General features: G+C 34.1%; 1 protein-coding gene across 3 annotated transcripts; it reads right to left on the reverse strand.

The window, feature by feature from the left end:
• Nucleotides 1–725: 725 nt before the first annotated feature.
• Nucleotides 726–16,086, reverse strand: SPATA22 (spermatogenesis associated 22; the record flags this gene model as incomplete). Of its 3 annotated transcripts, none has more annotated exons than XM_084863972.1 (8): nt 726–1,796; nt 5,215–5,312; nt 7,193–7,322; nt 9,687–10,026; nt 11,397–11,492; nt 11,621–11,681; nt 13,844–13,924; nt 16,044–16,086. In XM_084863972.1, the coding sequence occupies 8 exons, from the start codon at nt 16,084–16,086 to the stop codon at nt 1,605–1,607; spliced, it is 1,041 nt and encodes a 346-aa protein (XP_084720098.1). In that variant the 3' UTR covers nt 726–1,604. The 3 variants fall into 3 exon arrangements, with proteins under 3 accessions (XP_084720098.1, XP_084720097.1, XP_084720099.1); XM_084863971.1 differs by having other exon boundaries at nt 13,796–13,924; XM_084863973.1 differs by lacking the exon at nt 13,844–13,924.
• Nucleotides 16,087–16,390: the final 304 nt, after the last annotated feature.

Genomic DNA, 16,390 nt, shown 5'->3' on the forward strand with positions numbered 1-16,390 from the left:
GTTCTATTGATCTGTTCATAAACCAGTACCATTTTTTTCATGAACAAATATATTTTAATACATGCTGTTTTAAAATGTCTATCATTTCTTTGAATTCTTTCCTTCCAATGATGGAGCGTAGTTCCCCTCTTCTTAAATGTGGTAAATACTTAAAAGATTCACTTCTCACAAATAAGACTGTAGTACACTGATGTGACTTCCAAGGCTAGATCATAAAAAAGGATAGTTTCCGCCTAGGTAACTATTAGGTTACTCACCCTAGTAGGAAAGCCAGCCACCATGTCATGAGGACACTCAAGCAGCCCTTTGTAAAGGTCCGCATAGTAAGAAACAGGCCTCCTGCCAACAAAAAGCACCCCCTTGGCAGTCATTTGCATCAGCCACCTTGGAAGTGGGTCCTCCTAAGAGACCACATGCCAGAACTGCCCAGTCAGTTACTCCTGAAATGCTGGCCCACTGAAAGTGTGAGAAGAATAAATACTTTTTGTTTTAAGCTACTAATTTGGGGTGTGGGGATAATTAGCTAGACAGCAATAGATAATATATTTAAGGCTTTATAATATACAATAAAACTATTGTCTAGTGTTCTTTTTGGAATTTTCTTGACAATTCTTTTTTTTTTTTTTAACACAACCTTTATTATCAGCTTGGGGTGTGTGTGTGTGTGTGTGTGTGTGTGTGTGTGTGTGTGTACATAGAGAAAATTACATGCTACAAATTGATTTGAGTAAAAACATCTTTTATTTCTATACAAGAAAATTTATTTTTCCATTTGTCCAAGTCTTTTATTCTGTGCTTTATTAATATTTTAAACTTTTATTCATACATTTTCCATACTTATCATTTAGTCTTAATTAGTATTGGAATTTTTTCTATTTTAAATGGTACTTTTATCCATTTTACACTCTAATGTTTGTGGGTTACTTAAATATTTCTACTAATGATTTATGCACATTAAGTTTATTAAATTATCTAATTTTTACAGTAGTTTCTCAGTTGATTTTCTTAGGTTTTCCATGTATACAATTATATCATCTGCCAGTAGCAAAAATTCTAATATTTCAATTTTTTTATCTAAAGTATTCTCTCGGTCACAGATTATAAATGCCATCAAGTTCAGAGATTTTTGTTACTTTGTCTCCAGCACTTGAAAGACTGCTTGGCACAGAATATATGCTCATTAAATAAGTGAATTAAATAAACTGCATAAACTAGCAGCTCCAGTACAGTGTTTAGTAACAGTACTACCAGTGGGCACCCTTGTCATCTTGTTCATGACTTTAATTGGAATGTCTCTATATTTCCCCATTAAGTTTGAAGTTGGATTTGGGGCTAACTCAATGTATTATTATCTCATGTTAAATAAGTATCTATTTCCATTGCATTGAACATTTTTATCTGAAATGGTTATTGAATTTTAGCAAATGTGCTTTTTATGAAAGACAGTAAAATTATTTTTCAAAAACTCTTTATACATTTGAAAGCATTTAAATATTTTAGTTCAACAAATGAAATACAGAAAAGCAATAGCTATAAAACTGTGCAGATGCTAATTTAAACAATAACAGAAAGTGCTTTAAGTTATAGTATTTAAACTTCACTATTTAAATTTCATTCATTACATTGGTATAATATCTCATCTCAGTATCTACAATTTTGACAAATGCTTGAAAAGCTTTTTGTTCAGAAACAGATGCTGGTCTGACAGAAACACATTTGAAAATATTCTTTTTCTGGTCATAGTTTCCAACACACCTATGAACTCGGCCTCTAATCAGTCTTGGAAGTTCACGATCCTGTTTTTAAAAAGATAAATATCAATAGTCATCTATTACTTCATCTAAATTTTAACTGTTTGAAACTATATGGCCAACTAAATATGAAACACCCAAAATTCTATAACTCTCTTACCTAATTTAGGGCCCCACTGCTTACAAAACCATGACAGCTTGTTGGTGACAGGATGTAAGCTGACAAGATCCTTGCATCTGAGGGGGCTAGCAGGGCTGGCCCCCAACCCAAAGATTTCCCTGACTTGTTTGGATGGCGATTATCAGTAGATTGAAAGTAATCTTTGTAGTATGAGAGCAACCTTTTCTGTCTTGCCAAGAAGTCTGTAATTATCTACTGAGATTTATTGTACTAAGAATTAGTCCTTCGGCTCTATCTCTCCTTTAGAGATTAAGAAGAACAAAGAAATACACTCCTCCTGGCAGACCTCCTAATTAGTGTTTTGTGTATAAAAAGCATTGCGCAGTTAATAAACTTGCTACAGTCGGTCAATGGCTACTTGGAGTCCTCCGGATCCCGCTTTCCTAAATTTCTTTCTTTTCTTACTTCCCACCTCCCTAGCTCAGCCCGGTTCAACCGTCAGGCTGGCCCTGGCAGCAGCTGGGCATATATGAGTGCCCTGTCACAGAGGAAAGACCTTTACTTGGGTAGGACTTCTTACAAGCTAGGGAACTGCTATTCCTTAAAAGACTGAATAATTCTCAATGTAAAGGCACATGAATTATTCACTTCTGTAAGACTGCCAGAGTTCTACTTTCAGTTGATGACAGAAAGGTAGTTCATACCAACTCTCCAACTAAGAACTAGAATAACTGGATGAAATACTTTAAAATCTCCTCGTAAATTTCAGAGAGATACCAAGACAATGAGGAATTACAGACTGTATCTGGGAAAGAGAGGAGTCCAGAATGAAGCCTGATATTTGGGGATGCTTTCCCCTTGAGGTATCTGTCAATCAAGGCAGTGAGAGTCTAAGAAACTGAGCAGAGCTTTTGACAGGCTCATAGGGCTAGGAGGAAAAAATAGAATCGGAGGCTCGTAAGAAAAAGAGGTTCTGGAAACCACCCCATCCCACCACAGGCTTAGAATTGGGAACCAAAAGAGCTATGCCTTAATGGGACTAACAAACCAGAAAAAGATCATTCAGCATCAAAGCCTCTTAATCATGAGTAAATTTAAACTATTATGGGATTGCTTTCACTAAATTGTTATAAAAAGCATTAATTGTAAGGAAAGATGTTGATTATTGCTAAAGGAGCCATATTAAAGTGAAGAATTTCTGTTCCTCAAAAGCCACCATTAAAATTTAAAAAGCAAATCATGAAGTATGAGAAAATATTTGCAATATACATAATGGATAAAGAACTTGTACCAAGAATAATATTTTTTTAAATCTCCTATAAATCAGTAACAAAAAGACAAATAATTCAATAGAAAAAAGAACATGAGCCCTAGCTGATTTGGCTCAGTAGAGCTACAGCCTGCAGACCAAAGGTTTGATTCCAGTCAAGGGCAGGCTCCTCCCTGGCCTGTGCCCTAGTCAGGGCACATGCAGGAGGCAGCCAATCGATGTGTTTCTCTCACACTGATGTGTATCTGTCTTTCCCTCTCTCATCCACTCTCCCTAAATATCAATGGAAAAATATCCTCAGGTAAGAGTTAACAACATCAACAAAAAAAAAAGAGACCCGAGGCCTGAACAGGCTTTACAAAAGAAGATACCTAATTGGCCAGTAAGTATATAAGATACTCAACTTCACTAGTCACTGGGAACTGTAGAGAAATGCAATAGCACTAAACACTCACTAGAACTGCTAAAATAAAGAAGACTGGCGTACTAAGTGTTGAAAACAATGAAAGAAATTACACTCACCTACACTGATTGTGAGTGTGTAAATTGGCACAACCCTTTGGAAAATTCTTTAGCAGAAACTACTGTATTAAACCACACACATGCACTATAATGCAGCAATTTTACTCCTAGGTATATATCCAACAGAAATGAATGCATATGCACAAGAGACATATACAAAAATGTTCATAGAACATTACTCATAATAGCAAGAACTCTGGAAATAACCAGATGGAAAACTAACCCATGGTATATTCAGACAACAAAACATTGTACATATAAATATAAATAATTGAACTATAGCTACATACAAAAATAAAGATGAATATTCAGTGAAAGAAATCAGACATAAAAGAAAACATACCATATGATACTAATTATATAAAGCTTTAAAAGAGGCAGAATTAACTTATGATATTAAAAGTTAGGAGACAGGAGGTAGTGAATGGGAGGAAGCACAAGGATGCATGGAGTAACCGCAATGTTCTATTTCTTAACCTGGTAATGTTCACTTTGTGATGCAACACAGAATTATACAATTATGAGTTATGTACTTTGTTGTATAAAGTTTTTATTTATAAAAGTCATAAGACTAGAGAATAATAAACACTCAAGATGTTTTAGAAATTAATAACCTTATAATACTTTTCTTAATCATCTACTATGTGTCAGAAATGCTATACACTCATGTGTTATTATCTAATCACCAAAGCAACCTTTCAAAGTATAAATTTGTCTCATTTTACAAATAAAACAACTGAAGCTCAGAAAGTTTAAGTAGCTTACTCAAGGTCATAAAGCTAGTAAATGGTGAAATAAAAACTAGAATCCATGTCTGATTTCAGAATTAGTCAATTTCAGGATTAATGCCAAATTCACAAAGTATATAAGTCATATAAGGCCTCCAGACTTCGTCACCCCATTCTTCATCACCAAGCCTCTTCCTTATATCCCAGCCCACTCTCTGCCTTCCCCCAACCTCAGGACTACTACTACCCTTACCCCCATCACTTACTAACTCTACACTCTGATAACTATAAACTACTTGCAGTTTCTTATACAATCCAGGCTCTCCCTTAGCTCCTTGTCTTTAAATATTCTGCTCTCTCAATTTAGCATGCTTTCCTTCCTACCTCTCCTCTCCCCCAAACACACATTGGTTATTTAGTCCTTAAATATATATTTTTAAAAAAGGTTATTACATTTTTCAAATATTTTCCTGATCTTCCTATCTACTTTTATAGCACCTTGCACATACCTCTAGCATACCACTTATCATACCACAATGTAACATTTATATAACCATCTTTTACTGAGATTATAATCTCTTTGAAAGAGTCATTTACTATTCATATCCCAATTTGTATATGTTGCATCTAGCACAGGGCCAGGCACATAGTATGCTCTCCATATTAAACAAATGATTTCAAAATCATAACTAAAACTGAACAAAATGTTCAGTTGTACTTTGTACAACTAAAATGTTAACATCATTTCTATTGCAATGAATTACAGTCTACATTTGTATGTTTTGTTGGCAAAGGCTTTGCAAAGAATGCTCAAATACTCACTATTTCATAAAATACACAAGGCTGAGTATTTTTCCCATCTCTCAAAAGAAAAGTCTTTGAATAATATGGTCCAGGTGTAACAGCTGAATCGAGAACACCTACGTAACATTAAAGAAGGGGAGGGGGGATCATTGATGGTAAAATGCAAATAAAATTCAACAAAGAGAAGTTGATATTTAAATAACTACTCCCATACCAACTCTCTCATAGTTTTATTTATACAATAATAAAGAAGACATTTAATGAGGAAAAGGTATTTCTGAAACTGTTTTACTCTAAGGGAAAGAAAATTTCTGGCCTTCTCCAACTTAGGAACAGGTTATATGCCAAAGTTCATTCAACTGACAATAGCTGGCCATCTGAACCTTTTTTTTAGAATGTATTCTATAAAGTGGCTAAATCCTCAGATCATTCTATTACATAATAATGAAATACACATATATAACTAATAAACATCATGGTTTAATGAAAAAAATAAATATTGAATTAGAATCAAAAGGCATGCATTTGAGTCCCAGTTCTTCAGCTTACTAAATTGAGCAAATTGTTTTAAACTCTTTCAAATTTGTCTCATCTTATAAAATGCAAATAATAATTGTTTGTCTCAAGAAAGTATCAAATGAGAGCATTAATTATTCCTTTAACAGCCACTTATTGAAAACTGATAGTGAACATTTGTTATTTTGAGGTCAGCCTCCATTTCCCCTATTAGTACACAGATTTTCCTTTGGAAAACCTCTCCTATGCCATTCTTAGCCATATAATTTGAATGGAATTTGGCCCCAACCCCAGATGCAGGGGGGAGTTGAGATGGACTTAAACCAATTAGTGTATCCCATTTCCCCAGCTTCAGAGTACAGACAGGGTTTAGGTGGTGGACTTGACACCAGCCAGAAAATTATATGCAAGGGGTCATATTCTAGCTTCTGGAAAAGAGCAACCAAAAGAAATCATCAAGAATATGACACTGTGGTATAAGGATGGGTGGTATAAACAACTTTGATAAGCATCTTAATGCCAAAAGGAAAGAGTCAGAAGCTATTGAACAGGCCACATTTGGAGCTCTAAGATAAAGACAATATTATGGCAGGACAGAAAATGGCTAAATCCAAAACCATAATACTGGCTGAAAATGCAAGCTGTGTATTTTAAAACACAAAAAGAAATTAAAACTCCACATAAATTTATGAAATCAGATGTATATAGTAATATCTATTATAAAAGCATGGACAGGAAAGATACCACAGTGATTATCTCTAGATTAGAAGAAAAATGGATAGAAGTTTCAAATCTATAACATGGGTAAGTGAGTATTCTCTATATTTTTCTGTATATTTAGAATATTTCATAATTTAAATTAAATGTTATTTAAACTATTGAAAGAAGTATGTTCTGAATCTCTACTTTCACTTGTTTATCTCTTCATTCTAGGTAAAATCAAATTCCAAAAACACTCTATAAAACTCTTCCCCTTTTAAATATTAATTTAGAAAACATTAATTATAAGGTATTCATAGCAGTAAAGGGTTCTTAAAGGTTCTTTCAGAGTATTTAAAATATAATTTAATTTATATACAAAATTACTACTGGATTTAGTCAATTATAATAGAAATAACACAAGATTAAGAATAAGGAACTTAGATTTTAAATCCATTTTTGCTGTTGATTAGCTTTGTGATTTTAGTCAAGTCTATTTTATTTGCCCCATTTCCTCACAAACTTTAAGGGTTGAATAAAATTACTTGTAATAATCTTTTCAGTTTTAACATTATAAATCAGAAGAATACTACTACATAAATAAGCAAATACATCTAAAGTCACAAATCAATGACAGACCCAGGAACTGAAAAAAAGCCTAATTAATTAAAATCTCCTTTTGCAAAATGTTTTTTCTGTAAGATCTCTTAGGTATTCCTATTGACATTGAACACTATTATCTAAGAGTATTACTTAAATATTTTTGAAGTATTATACTTACCCAATATTTCAAAAAGAAGTACAGTTTTGGGGGCATGTTCACGCCAGTACTTCATGCTTTCAATAACTGCTGATATAATTCTTAAAGAATTATCTTTTTCCTTAAGTTTTAATTGATACAATGAGGCATCCTTTAGAAAACATAAAATGATAGCATTAGAAACACATTTCTTATTTTCCATCACACTCTTCAATTTCTTTGTAAGGATTCCTGACATTTATAACAGGCACATGTGTAAAATATGTAAAAGAATTATTGAAAATGTTAATGCTGTTACTCCATAAATTAAAGGCATCATTAGCACTTTATAGGAGGAGAAAGTAGGAAACACTTGGAGACAAAAAGAGAATTAAGCTGAACCCGGTTTGGCTCAGTGGATAGAGCCTGCAGACTGAAGGATCCCGGGTTCAATTCCTGTCAAGGGCATGTACCTTGGTTGCGGGTACATTCCCACTAGGAGGTGTGCAAGAGGCAGCTGATCGATAATTCTCTTTCATCGATGTTTCCAGCTCTCTACCCCTCTCTCTTCCTCTCTGTAAAAAATCAATAAGATATATTTTTTTAAAAGAAGAGAATTATTTATATGGGCATCAATTGATGCATTCATTTGTTGAATATTTTTTTTAAATATTGTGTACCAGACATGTGATAAATATAGGTGAAAAGAACATAATTCCTTTCCTTAATGTTCTCATACTCTAGGAGGGGAATGATTCATTCATTTACTCAAAAAGTATATATTGGTACTATTCTGTGCCAAACATAGGTAATGAAGAAACAACAGTGAACAAAACAGACAATATATACCCTCACAGATTTTGACATCCAGTGGGAAATTCAGAAAATAAACAATAAATATATCATAGAATTTCAGGAATTGATATATCTTATACATTTGAAAAACAGGATAAAAAACATAAAAGAGACATATAATTATTTTAAATAGGTTGTTGAGTGAGGACTGTGGGAATAGCAAGTGTAAAGGATGGAATGTGTTTGACATTTTTAAAGATCGACTAAGAATACTATGTGTTAAGATACTAATTTTCAGGGAATGGTGGTGGCACTTCCCTTTGTGAGGGCAAGGCATATCTAAGAACACTTGAAGGGACATTGTTTTCCAACTATAATTACCTTTCCTCCCTCTCCCCCTCTTAACTCAGGTATGAATGTCTCCTATAGAGGAGTACAGCAATAATGAGCCACTTTTATTAAGGTCACTCTGTTGTATCATTCTTATGTACAAGGAAACCTAAGGTTGAGAACTACTATGAAACATGCTATTTTAGTCATATTTCCAAGAGGGAAAAAGAATTTACTTCAGATGGCTTACTGAAAAGACTTCTCACAGACATGTGGGCAAAACAAACCTAAGGCACTTAAGCACTCAAAAACTAATACACAACCTCTACCACTCCTGGGCTAAAAGGACAAGGGAAGGAAATAAAATTAGCAAACCTATGAAAGCTAGACTCATGAAGGGGCTATATGATGCAGGGACACACTACTACCTGTAACACTACATTTAAGCAGGAAAATCATAGAAAAACCCAACCTCTCTCCTCACCCTCTGATGTCCTGCCAGTGACTCCCACTGGCTGACCCCTAACAGAAATCAGTTAAGGGATCCTAGGATGATGCACTATGTAGTACAATTCAGCCTTCCAGAGCACAGAGAAGGACACAGGGTAAACAATCCATTGGGCCAGGAGGCAAGGGAGGAAAGATAGCAAAGATATCTTTACTGGTAAAGATATTTACAAAGAACAATAACAGTAAAGAATGGAAACAGAAAGTAAGGCTGAAGGAAGTACAGATATAGGAAGATCATAAGCCAAAGCAGAGTCGTATTATCCTGTAGATCATGTTTAAAGAATTGTGAATATCTAAAAATGGCAAGTGCATTGGAGAATTAGTGAATATGAAACAAGAGGTTAGAGGTAAAATAAAACCAGATTATAGAGCGAAGGTCAGCAAACTATAGCTTGTAGTCCATATATAACCTGCTGTGTTTTTGTAAATTTTTATTGGAACATGCCACACTCATCCATTTATGTATTGTTTATGACTGCTTTTAAGCTACAATTACAGAGTTGAGTGGCACAGCTGAGTAGTTGCAAGAGAGACCATATGGCCCATAAACCAACAATATTTACCCTCTGGCCCTTGACAGAAAAAGTTTGCTAATCCTTGTTACTTTGAGGAGAGCTTGGAGAACTTTTGCAAGCAATGGATAAATTGTCATCATCTCAATATTTAGTACACAGTGAAATTCAGAACCCAGTAGGACACTCTAAAACAACTATGAAAAAGAGCAGCCGTTCACAACCTCTATGAAAATATTTTAGAAACGAACATTCATTCACTCCAATTGAACTGCATGCCATGAGATTCATTTCAAATGTTCTTATCTCTATAATTTTCTAAATACTTATTTATCTAATTTTTTACAGGTAAATACAAAAATGTAAATAATTCATATTTAAAAGCTTACCTTGAGAGCGTTTTCTTCTGGAATGTCACCTAACATTTTTTTCTTGAATTGATTTTGTTGGATATTGGGCTTAAATGCCTGTAATGTACTGTTTTTTTCTAGACTTCTCATTGTAGAGCCAGGAATTTTTGAGGAATGTGTTGGTCTGAGTACTTCACATTCTCTTTGGTAAGATAAGTTAGGAAGTTGAGATACTTTTAACTCTTTCTGTTGTTGTACTCCGAAACTCATTGAAGAATTTATTCCATCATTTGCCGCTAGGTTTGTTCTTTTGCACTGAGGCCTAAAATCATTTCTATCCCAAGTTTTGAAGCTGGTGTTTTTGTTGTCATCTCTGTAGCTGTAATAGTTTTTTTTAAAAATTAGTTGTTTCCATTTACATTTTCTAAATTTAAAAATTAATAATTCTTATTTCTGAGCTAGAGGCCCCGTGCACGGATTTGTGCACCAATGAGGTCCCTCAGGCCAGCCTGCTAGGGAGAGACCGCAGGAAGTTGGCCAGCCAGGGAAAGACCGTGGGAGGGCTCCAGGGCATGTCCGGCCCATCTCTCCCAGTCCTGATCAGCCAAACCCCAGCAGCAAGCTAACCTACCAGTCTGAGTGTCTGCCCCCTGGTGGTCATTGGGCATCATAGCAACTGATCAAACGGTCAAACAAATGGTTGGACACTTAGCATATTAGGCTTTTATTGTATAGGATTGGGTGACTGTCCAGATTACAACTTGTTACCTAATTCTCTGTCTAATGTCTATCACAATAAACTTTCTCCTAGCACCTGCAGCTAAAACTATACCTCCAAAAACAATCTCAAAACCATTAATAGGCCTAGTTTCAAGCCCTAATCCTGAAAAAGTAACTGAATGGTCTTGAGGAAATTAGCATGATAATAAAATAAAAACTCATTATTTAAAAGTGAAAATATTGTTTTGATGTATTAACAACTTTATTAAGTTTCCCCTTTCTTAAATATTATATATTTAATAAAAGTCATGGTAATATTAACTTCATAAGGTTGTAGTCAGAATTAAAATAGCATATCAAAGCACTAAACAATTACCAATATATGATATATGTTTGATGCTCTTTTTCTAATACTTTGTTTCCCAAATTATTTCCTCCAGTAGTTGCCACTTACTCAAGAATACTAAAATCCAACCTAAAAAGTAATCCATGTCCTTTTTTTTATTCATTTTTTCACAATATTTAGGCATTGAACTTAATTCTTATGGCAATGACCATCTTCCTTGATGGCCTCATTTCTTGAGCTCTACCACTGCAGATGCATATGAATTTCAGTCTCCATCTTTCTTTCTTATTACATTCTATTTATCTTACTAGGTAGGATAAGATTGGGCATTCTATTTGGTTCTCAATTTCTAAATATATTCAATATTATGACATAGTTATTTCTGACTTTTTGCGTATTTTCAATTAGATCACTAATAATCCATAGAAAAATCATAAATTCATAGTGATAAATAATGGCAGAAATTTCCTTTCAACATGAAGAAATCTCTGGAAATATAATCACTATCAATTTTACCTAAAGTCTTTTTAACTTCTTTTATAAAATGTAGCTAATAATTGCTGTAGTTGTAGTTAAACAGAGAAATTTCCTAAATATAATTCTGTCTAAGAAAGGAGGAAAAGATAAAGAAGAGAGGGAGAGGAGAAGGAATAGAAAAAGAAAGAAATCTTAAGTAGACTCACCTCCAGCCACTCTTGCTCCTTTCAGTGTTTGGCTGAATAGACTTAGGCACAGAATCTTGACTTCTCAAAGGATGAGAAACTGAATGTGGTATTTGCCTTTCGAGAAAACATATCTTATTAAATACTAATAGTTTGTTTCAAAATTTAAAAATGTAAAATAACATAGAAGAATAACATCAGTCAGTAACAGACACACATTCATTGATGTATATGTTTCCACATACCCTGTGTTGACTGTTTTCGTTAAAGAAGGCAACTCTGGATTCATTGCTTCCCAGGCCCAATCTCAAAAGATATAACAGAGAGAAAAGTAAAATAGATAGCATTTAAAAAATAATAATTCAAACTTATTTGACAGTTGAAAACTTGAAGAAAAGAACTTAAAGATATGAAGTTGTTCTTCAGCAGCACTTTGAGGAATCTCTCACAGCCTGCCCTATTAATTTTTATAGATGTCTTTCTCCCCCACTGTGTTTTATGCAAAAGCAATAGGTTTATCTGTATCTTTTCTGCAATCAATCCCAGTATAGTACCTTGTATTGTGTAACATGAATTCAATGTAATCAATGTTTCTTTAACTTTTTTATTCCAACCCACAGCAAAAAATACATAACTCAGAACATATGTATGTATAGTGTGCATGTGTGTGTTTGAAAGAACATAAAATTTCACCAATTCTTATTCTTACTATGTGTGATACACTCTGGTATTTTCTATTCTACTCTACTCTCTTCTACTTCTTTCTAAGGTTGATTGTTTCCCAAACAATCTTTCAAAATGTCAAAAACACTGATCTAGTCTTCTCTCTTACCTAATATGAGAATTTTATATCTCTGACAGTTATCCTGGTCACAGCCTGTAGAGTTCAGTATTTAGGAGGATACAAATTTCTTTATGAGCAACTCTAATTATTGTTAATGTAAGGTCAACATTATGCTACTTATAAAAATATTTTAACTGGTGGATAATTTTTTATTTTTGTTAATCCTTACCCGAGAATATTTTTCCATTAATTTTTAGAGAGACTCAAAGGGAGGGGGAAGAGGCAGAAGTAGACATCTATTGGTTGCCTCCCACACACACCCTGACTGGATCTGGGGATCGAGCCTGCGATCAAGGTACAAGCCTTTGACCAGGAATCAAAACAGAGATCCTTCAGTGTACAGGCCAATGCTCTATCTGTTGAGCCAAACCAGCTAGGGTCCGAATTTTTTAAATGACAAAGAATAACCAGAATGTCCATTTATGCATATTCATGTGAATATTTTATCCATAAAAATTGGAAAATATGAAATTCTTACTTCAACTCCCTTAAATGTTGAATAATATAAATTTAGAAGTAGATTAAGGTCTATGGTTGAACACTGGATAAAATTAACAATACAGGTATTGAGAAAGAGAGAAATTGATTGATCTTAAAATTCTAGTTGCATAAGAGTCTATTATTTTTTAAGAAAAATGTAAACGTATATAACCTGCAAGCACCAAGTATATTTAAGAATGTCTTTCTGTCCATGCCTTCTTTCCAAAGATAAGTAAAAAGTCAGTATAGTTTAAAACCTCCCAAGGTCTAGAATTTGAATCAAGAGATACAGAAGGAGATCAATATGGGCTCTGAGAAATAGACTTAAAAGGTTATGTGAATTCTCAGCAAGGGCAACTTAGTTAATATACTTGTTGAAACTATAAGGAAGCCAACAAAATAAAGATAAAATAAAGATAAAAATGCTATAAGAGAGAAAAAGACTGAGGCTAAGCACTAGAAATTCCTGGGCTTCTATCCTTCCTAAGGTCTATTTTTTCTAATTCTTCCTGTGTTCCTATGCACATTTTATTCTTGAGGCAACTTGAGTTTCTTCATTTGTTAGCACCAAATGTCTAAACCACAATATCCATATGTATCATAAAAAAGAAAATAAAATTATTTACAATATAGGTTACCATTTCATTAAAACAAAGGCTCCAGATCTAAGATAATCCATTTAAAATTCTAAGCTACCCTTATAGACAAGAAAACTCAAACTACTATACTGGAATGTTCAGAAAGAGCCAAGTAATCTCTACATTTGGATAATGGAAAGAAGAAAAACATAAAATAGAAATGGTAATTTTCTATAATCCTAGTTCTTATTTTCTAAAAGTTTGCAACTAGCCCTTACTGGTTTGGCTCAGTGGGTAGAGCATCAGCCTGCGGACTAAAGGGTCACAGGTTCGATTCCAGTAGGGGCATGTACCTTGGTTGCAGGCACATCCCCAGTGTGGGGAGGGAGGATGCAGGAGGCAACTGAACGATGTTTCTCTCTCATCGATGTTTTTAACTATCCCTCTCCCTTCCTCTCTGTAAAAAATCAATAGAAATATATTATAAAAAAATAAAAGTTTGCAACTTATTTTCTTACCTGTTGGTAAAGGAGGAAAATCATAACTGTCAGAAGTAGTACTGATACCTGGATCATTTTTAAGTGGATTAGAAGTTAATGGCTGTCTAGTCCTCTTTTTCTGATTGAACAAAGGTACAGGCAAACAGCCTAAATTGAATGTTCCAATAAATTAGTATATAATAGGAAAATAGATTTAGTTATAGAATACTTTGTCTACTTCTATATGTTAATTGTATATTTATTATAAACATATTTTATACCTTTGATTGATTCTTACATTCTTTTTAAGATCCTAAATAGTCTCATTTGTTTCTCTAAAATCTCCTTTTTTTTAATTTTCAATTACAGCTTACATTCAACTCTATTAGCTTCAGGTGTCAGTGTGCAGCATAGTAGTTAGACAATCATATATTTTATCCAGTAATCCTCCTGATATCTCAAGTACCCAGCTGGCACCATACATAAAATTAAAATATTGACTATATTCCCTATACTGTATTTTACATCCCTGTGACTGTTTTGTAACTACCAATTGGTACTTCTTAATCCCTTCACCTTTTTACCTGGTTCCCTAAACTCCCTTTCCTCTGGCAACCATCAGTCTGTTCTCTGAATCAATGAGTCTGCTTCTATTTTGTAAAAATTCCTTTCTTATTCTAGGTTAACACTGCCTTATTTCCTCCTATGCTTGCCTATTACCATATCAACTAGAAGGGACCTTTCAAGTACAAAAGGAGTAAGGGAGAACCAGACATTAACCCATGTTTTCAAAAACCCCAACCACTCTTTGGACTATGGTAGCATACTGTTTAGCGCCATGGTTCTCAAACTTTAGTGTGACTAAGATTTCGTTGGAATTGTGCTTAACATGCCAGTTCCTAGACCCTACTCTCATAGATTTTATTTCAATAGATTTAGTTTGGAAGCCAAAACACTGAAATTTTAACAAGCACTCCAGGTATCTGTAATGCATATTTTCTGTGGATTATTTTGAAAATGCCTTAGACTCTAAGGCTTAGAGTGATAATATCCAAACACTACCCCCATATCCTTCAGATAAAAGACCTGGGATCTCAAGTCAAGTCAAAAGTCAGAATTTATAAACAGTAAAACTAGAAGAGATCTCAGAGGAAAATATGGTCATAAAAGTTTGCACACTACCACAGGTGGAGAACCTAGATACAACTCAAGCTTCCTCAATCTCAATTTACATATCTTGTCGCTGTACCATACTCTGGCTAGTCCAAAACTTATACTATAGGAGAATACAGACTGCGATAACTCATTAAATGATATGGGCTCTGGCATCAGACTTCCTGGGTTTGGATACAACCTCAAAGTAGGATTGAATTACATACAACTTCAAAGCATAAACTTGGGCAATTTTCTTAAACTCATTATGCCAATAGGACATACTGAGAGGTGGGATGATACAATGATTAAGAGTATGAACTCTAGAGCCGTATTTCAAGGTTCAAAACCTGGTTCTGCCACTTCCTAAGTCACTTTTTAACAACCTCTTTGTGCCTTAGTTTTCACCTGGAAAACAAGGATGACAATGCCCATCTCACATGATTGGTGTAAGGATTAAATATTTTACTACATATAACAAAATGTCTAGAAATATAGTACATTCACAATAAATAATAGCTATTGTTATCTTCATTGCCCATTATCATCATTCCCCTGGTTCTCTTCATTCTTATCCTCTAATCAGTGTTTCCCAAACTTCTGACATATGTGTACCCCTTCTATAATTTTCGTAACGCTGAGTCCCCCTCGTACTCATGAGAACGTAGAATTAGGCGCAGCTAAGCACGGTGCAGTGCATACCCCCACCAAACTCCGGTGCAACGCGTACCCCAACCAAACTCTTCCCATACCCCTAGGGGTACACGTACCACACTTTGGGAAACACTGCAACTAATAAATCAGGAAGCAGAAATGGTAAGAAAAGCTTTTAGGGAGACAGCAGTTTTTCTGGAAATACTTTAAATAAATCATAAATACAAATAAAAACAAAACTCAAGCATGTAGGGTTTGTAGGAAGACCACTCATAAATCCAGGGAAGTATGATTTTACTGCCACTTCTGCCACTAAATGTTTTGCCTCAAATTATTTTATTTCCTCGGACCTAAAGAGTAAAGAGGCTAGACTACAAGTTCATTTTTTTAAATTCCTCCAAAATGCTCCATCTATATATTACACAAGCTTTACATGGTATATACAAAATATAGAAAATTTTAAAATAAAAGTTGCTCATACCTGCTGTACTTCGGGTTGAATTTTCATTTAGGTTTCTCTTCATTTCCGTCAATATCAAAGTCTATGCCTTTTTCTTTAGCACATGAAGTTATTGGACTAAACCTTCAAAGAAAGAGATTTACAACTCATACCGTATCCACAACAAAATCAAATTCTTAGCCTAATAATTACTGAACCTAAGGTTTAAAACTATCATTTCAAACCTGATCATGTTCACACTTTATGGAGTCTTTCATTTCTGACTAAGAATTTACAATATAAACTGTTTTCTCAACTCGGTTCTAAATAAGCTAAGAGTATTATAACCTTGCTTCCTAAATGTAGCAATTTCACACAGTCTATGTAAT

Source organism: Pipistrellus hanaki, assembly GCF_964339955.1.
Source record: "Pipistrellus hanaki genome assembly, chromosome: 16".
Classification (NCBI taxonomy): Eukaryota; Metazoa; Chordata; class Mammalia; order Chiroptera; family Vespertilionidae; genus Pipistrellus; species Pipistrellus hanaki.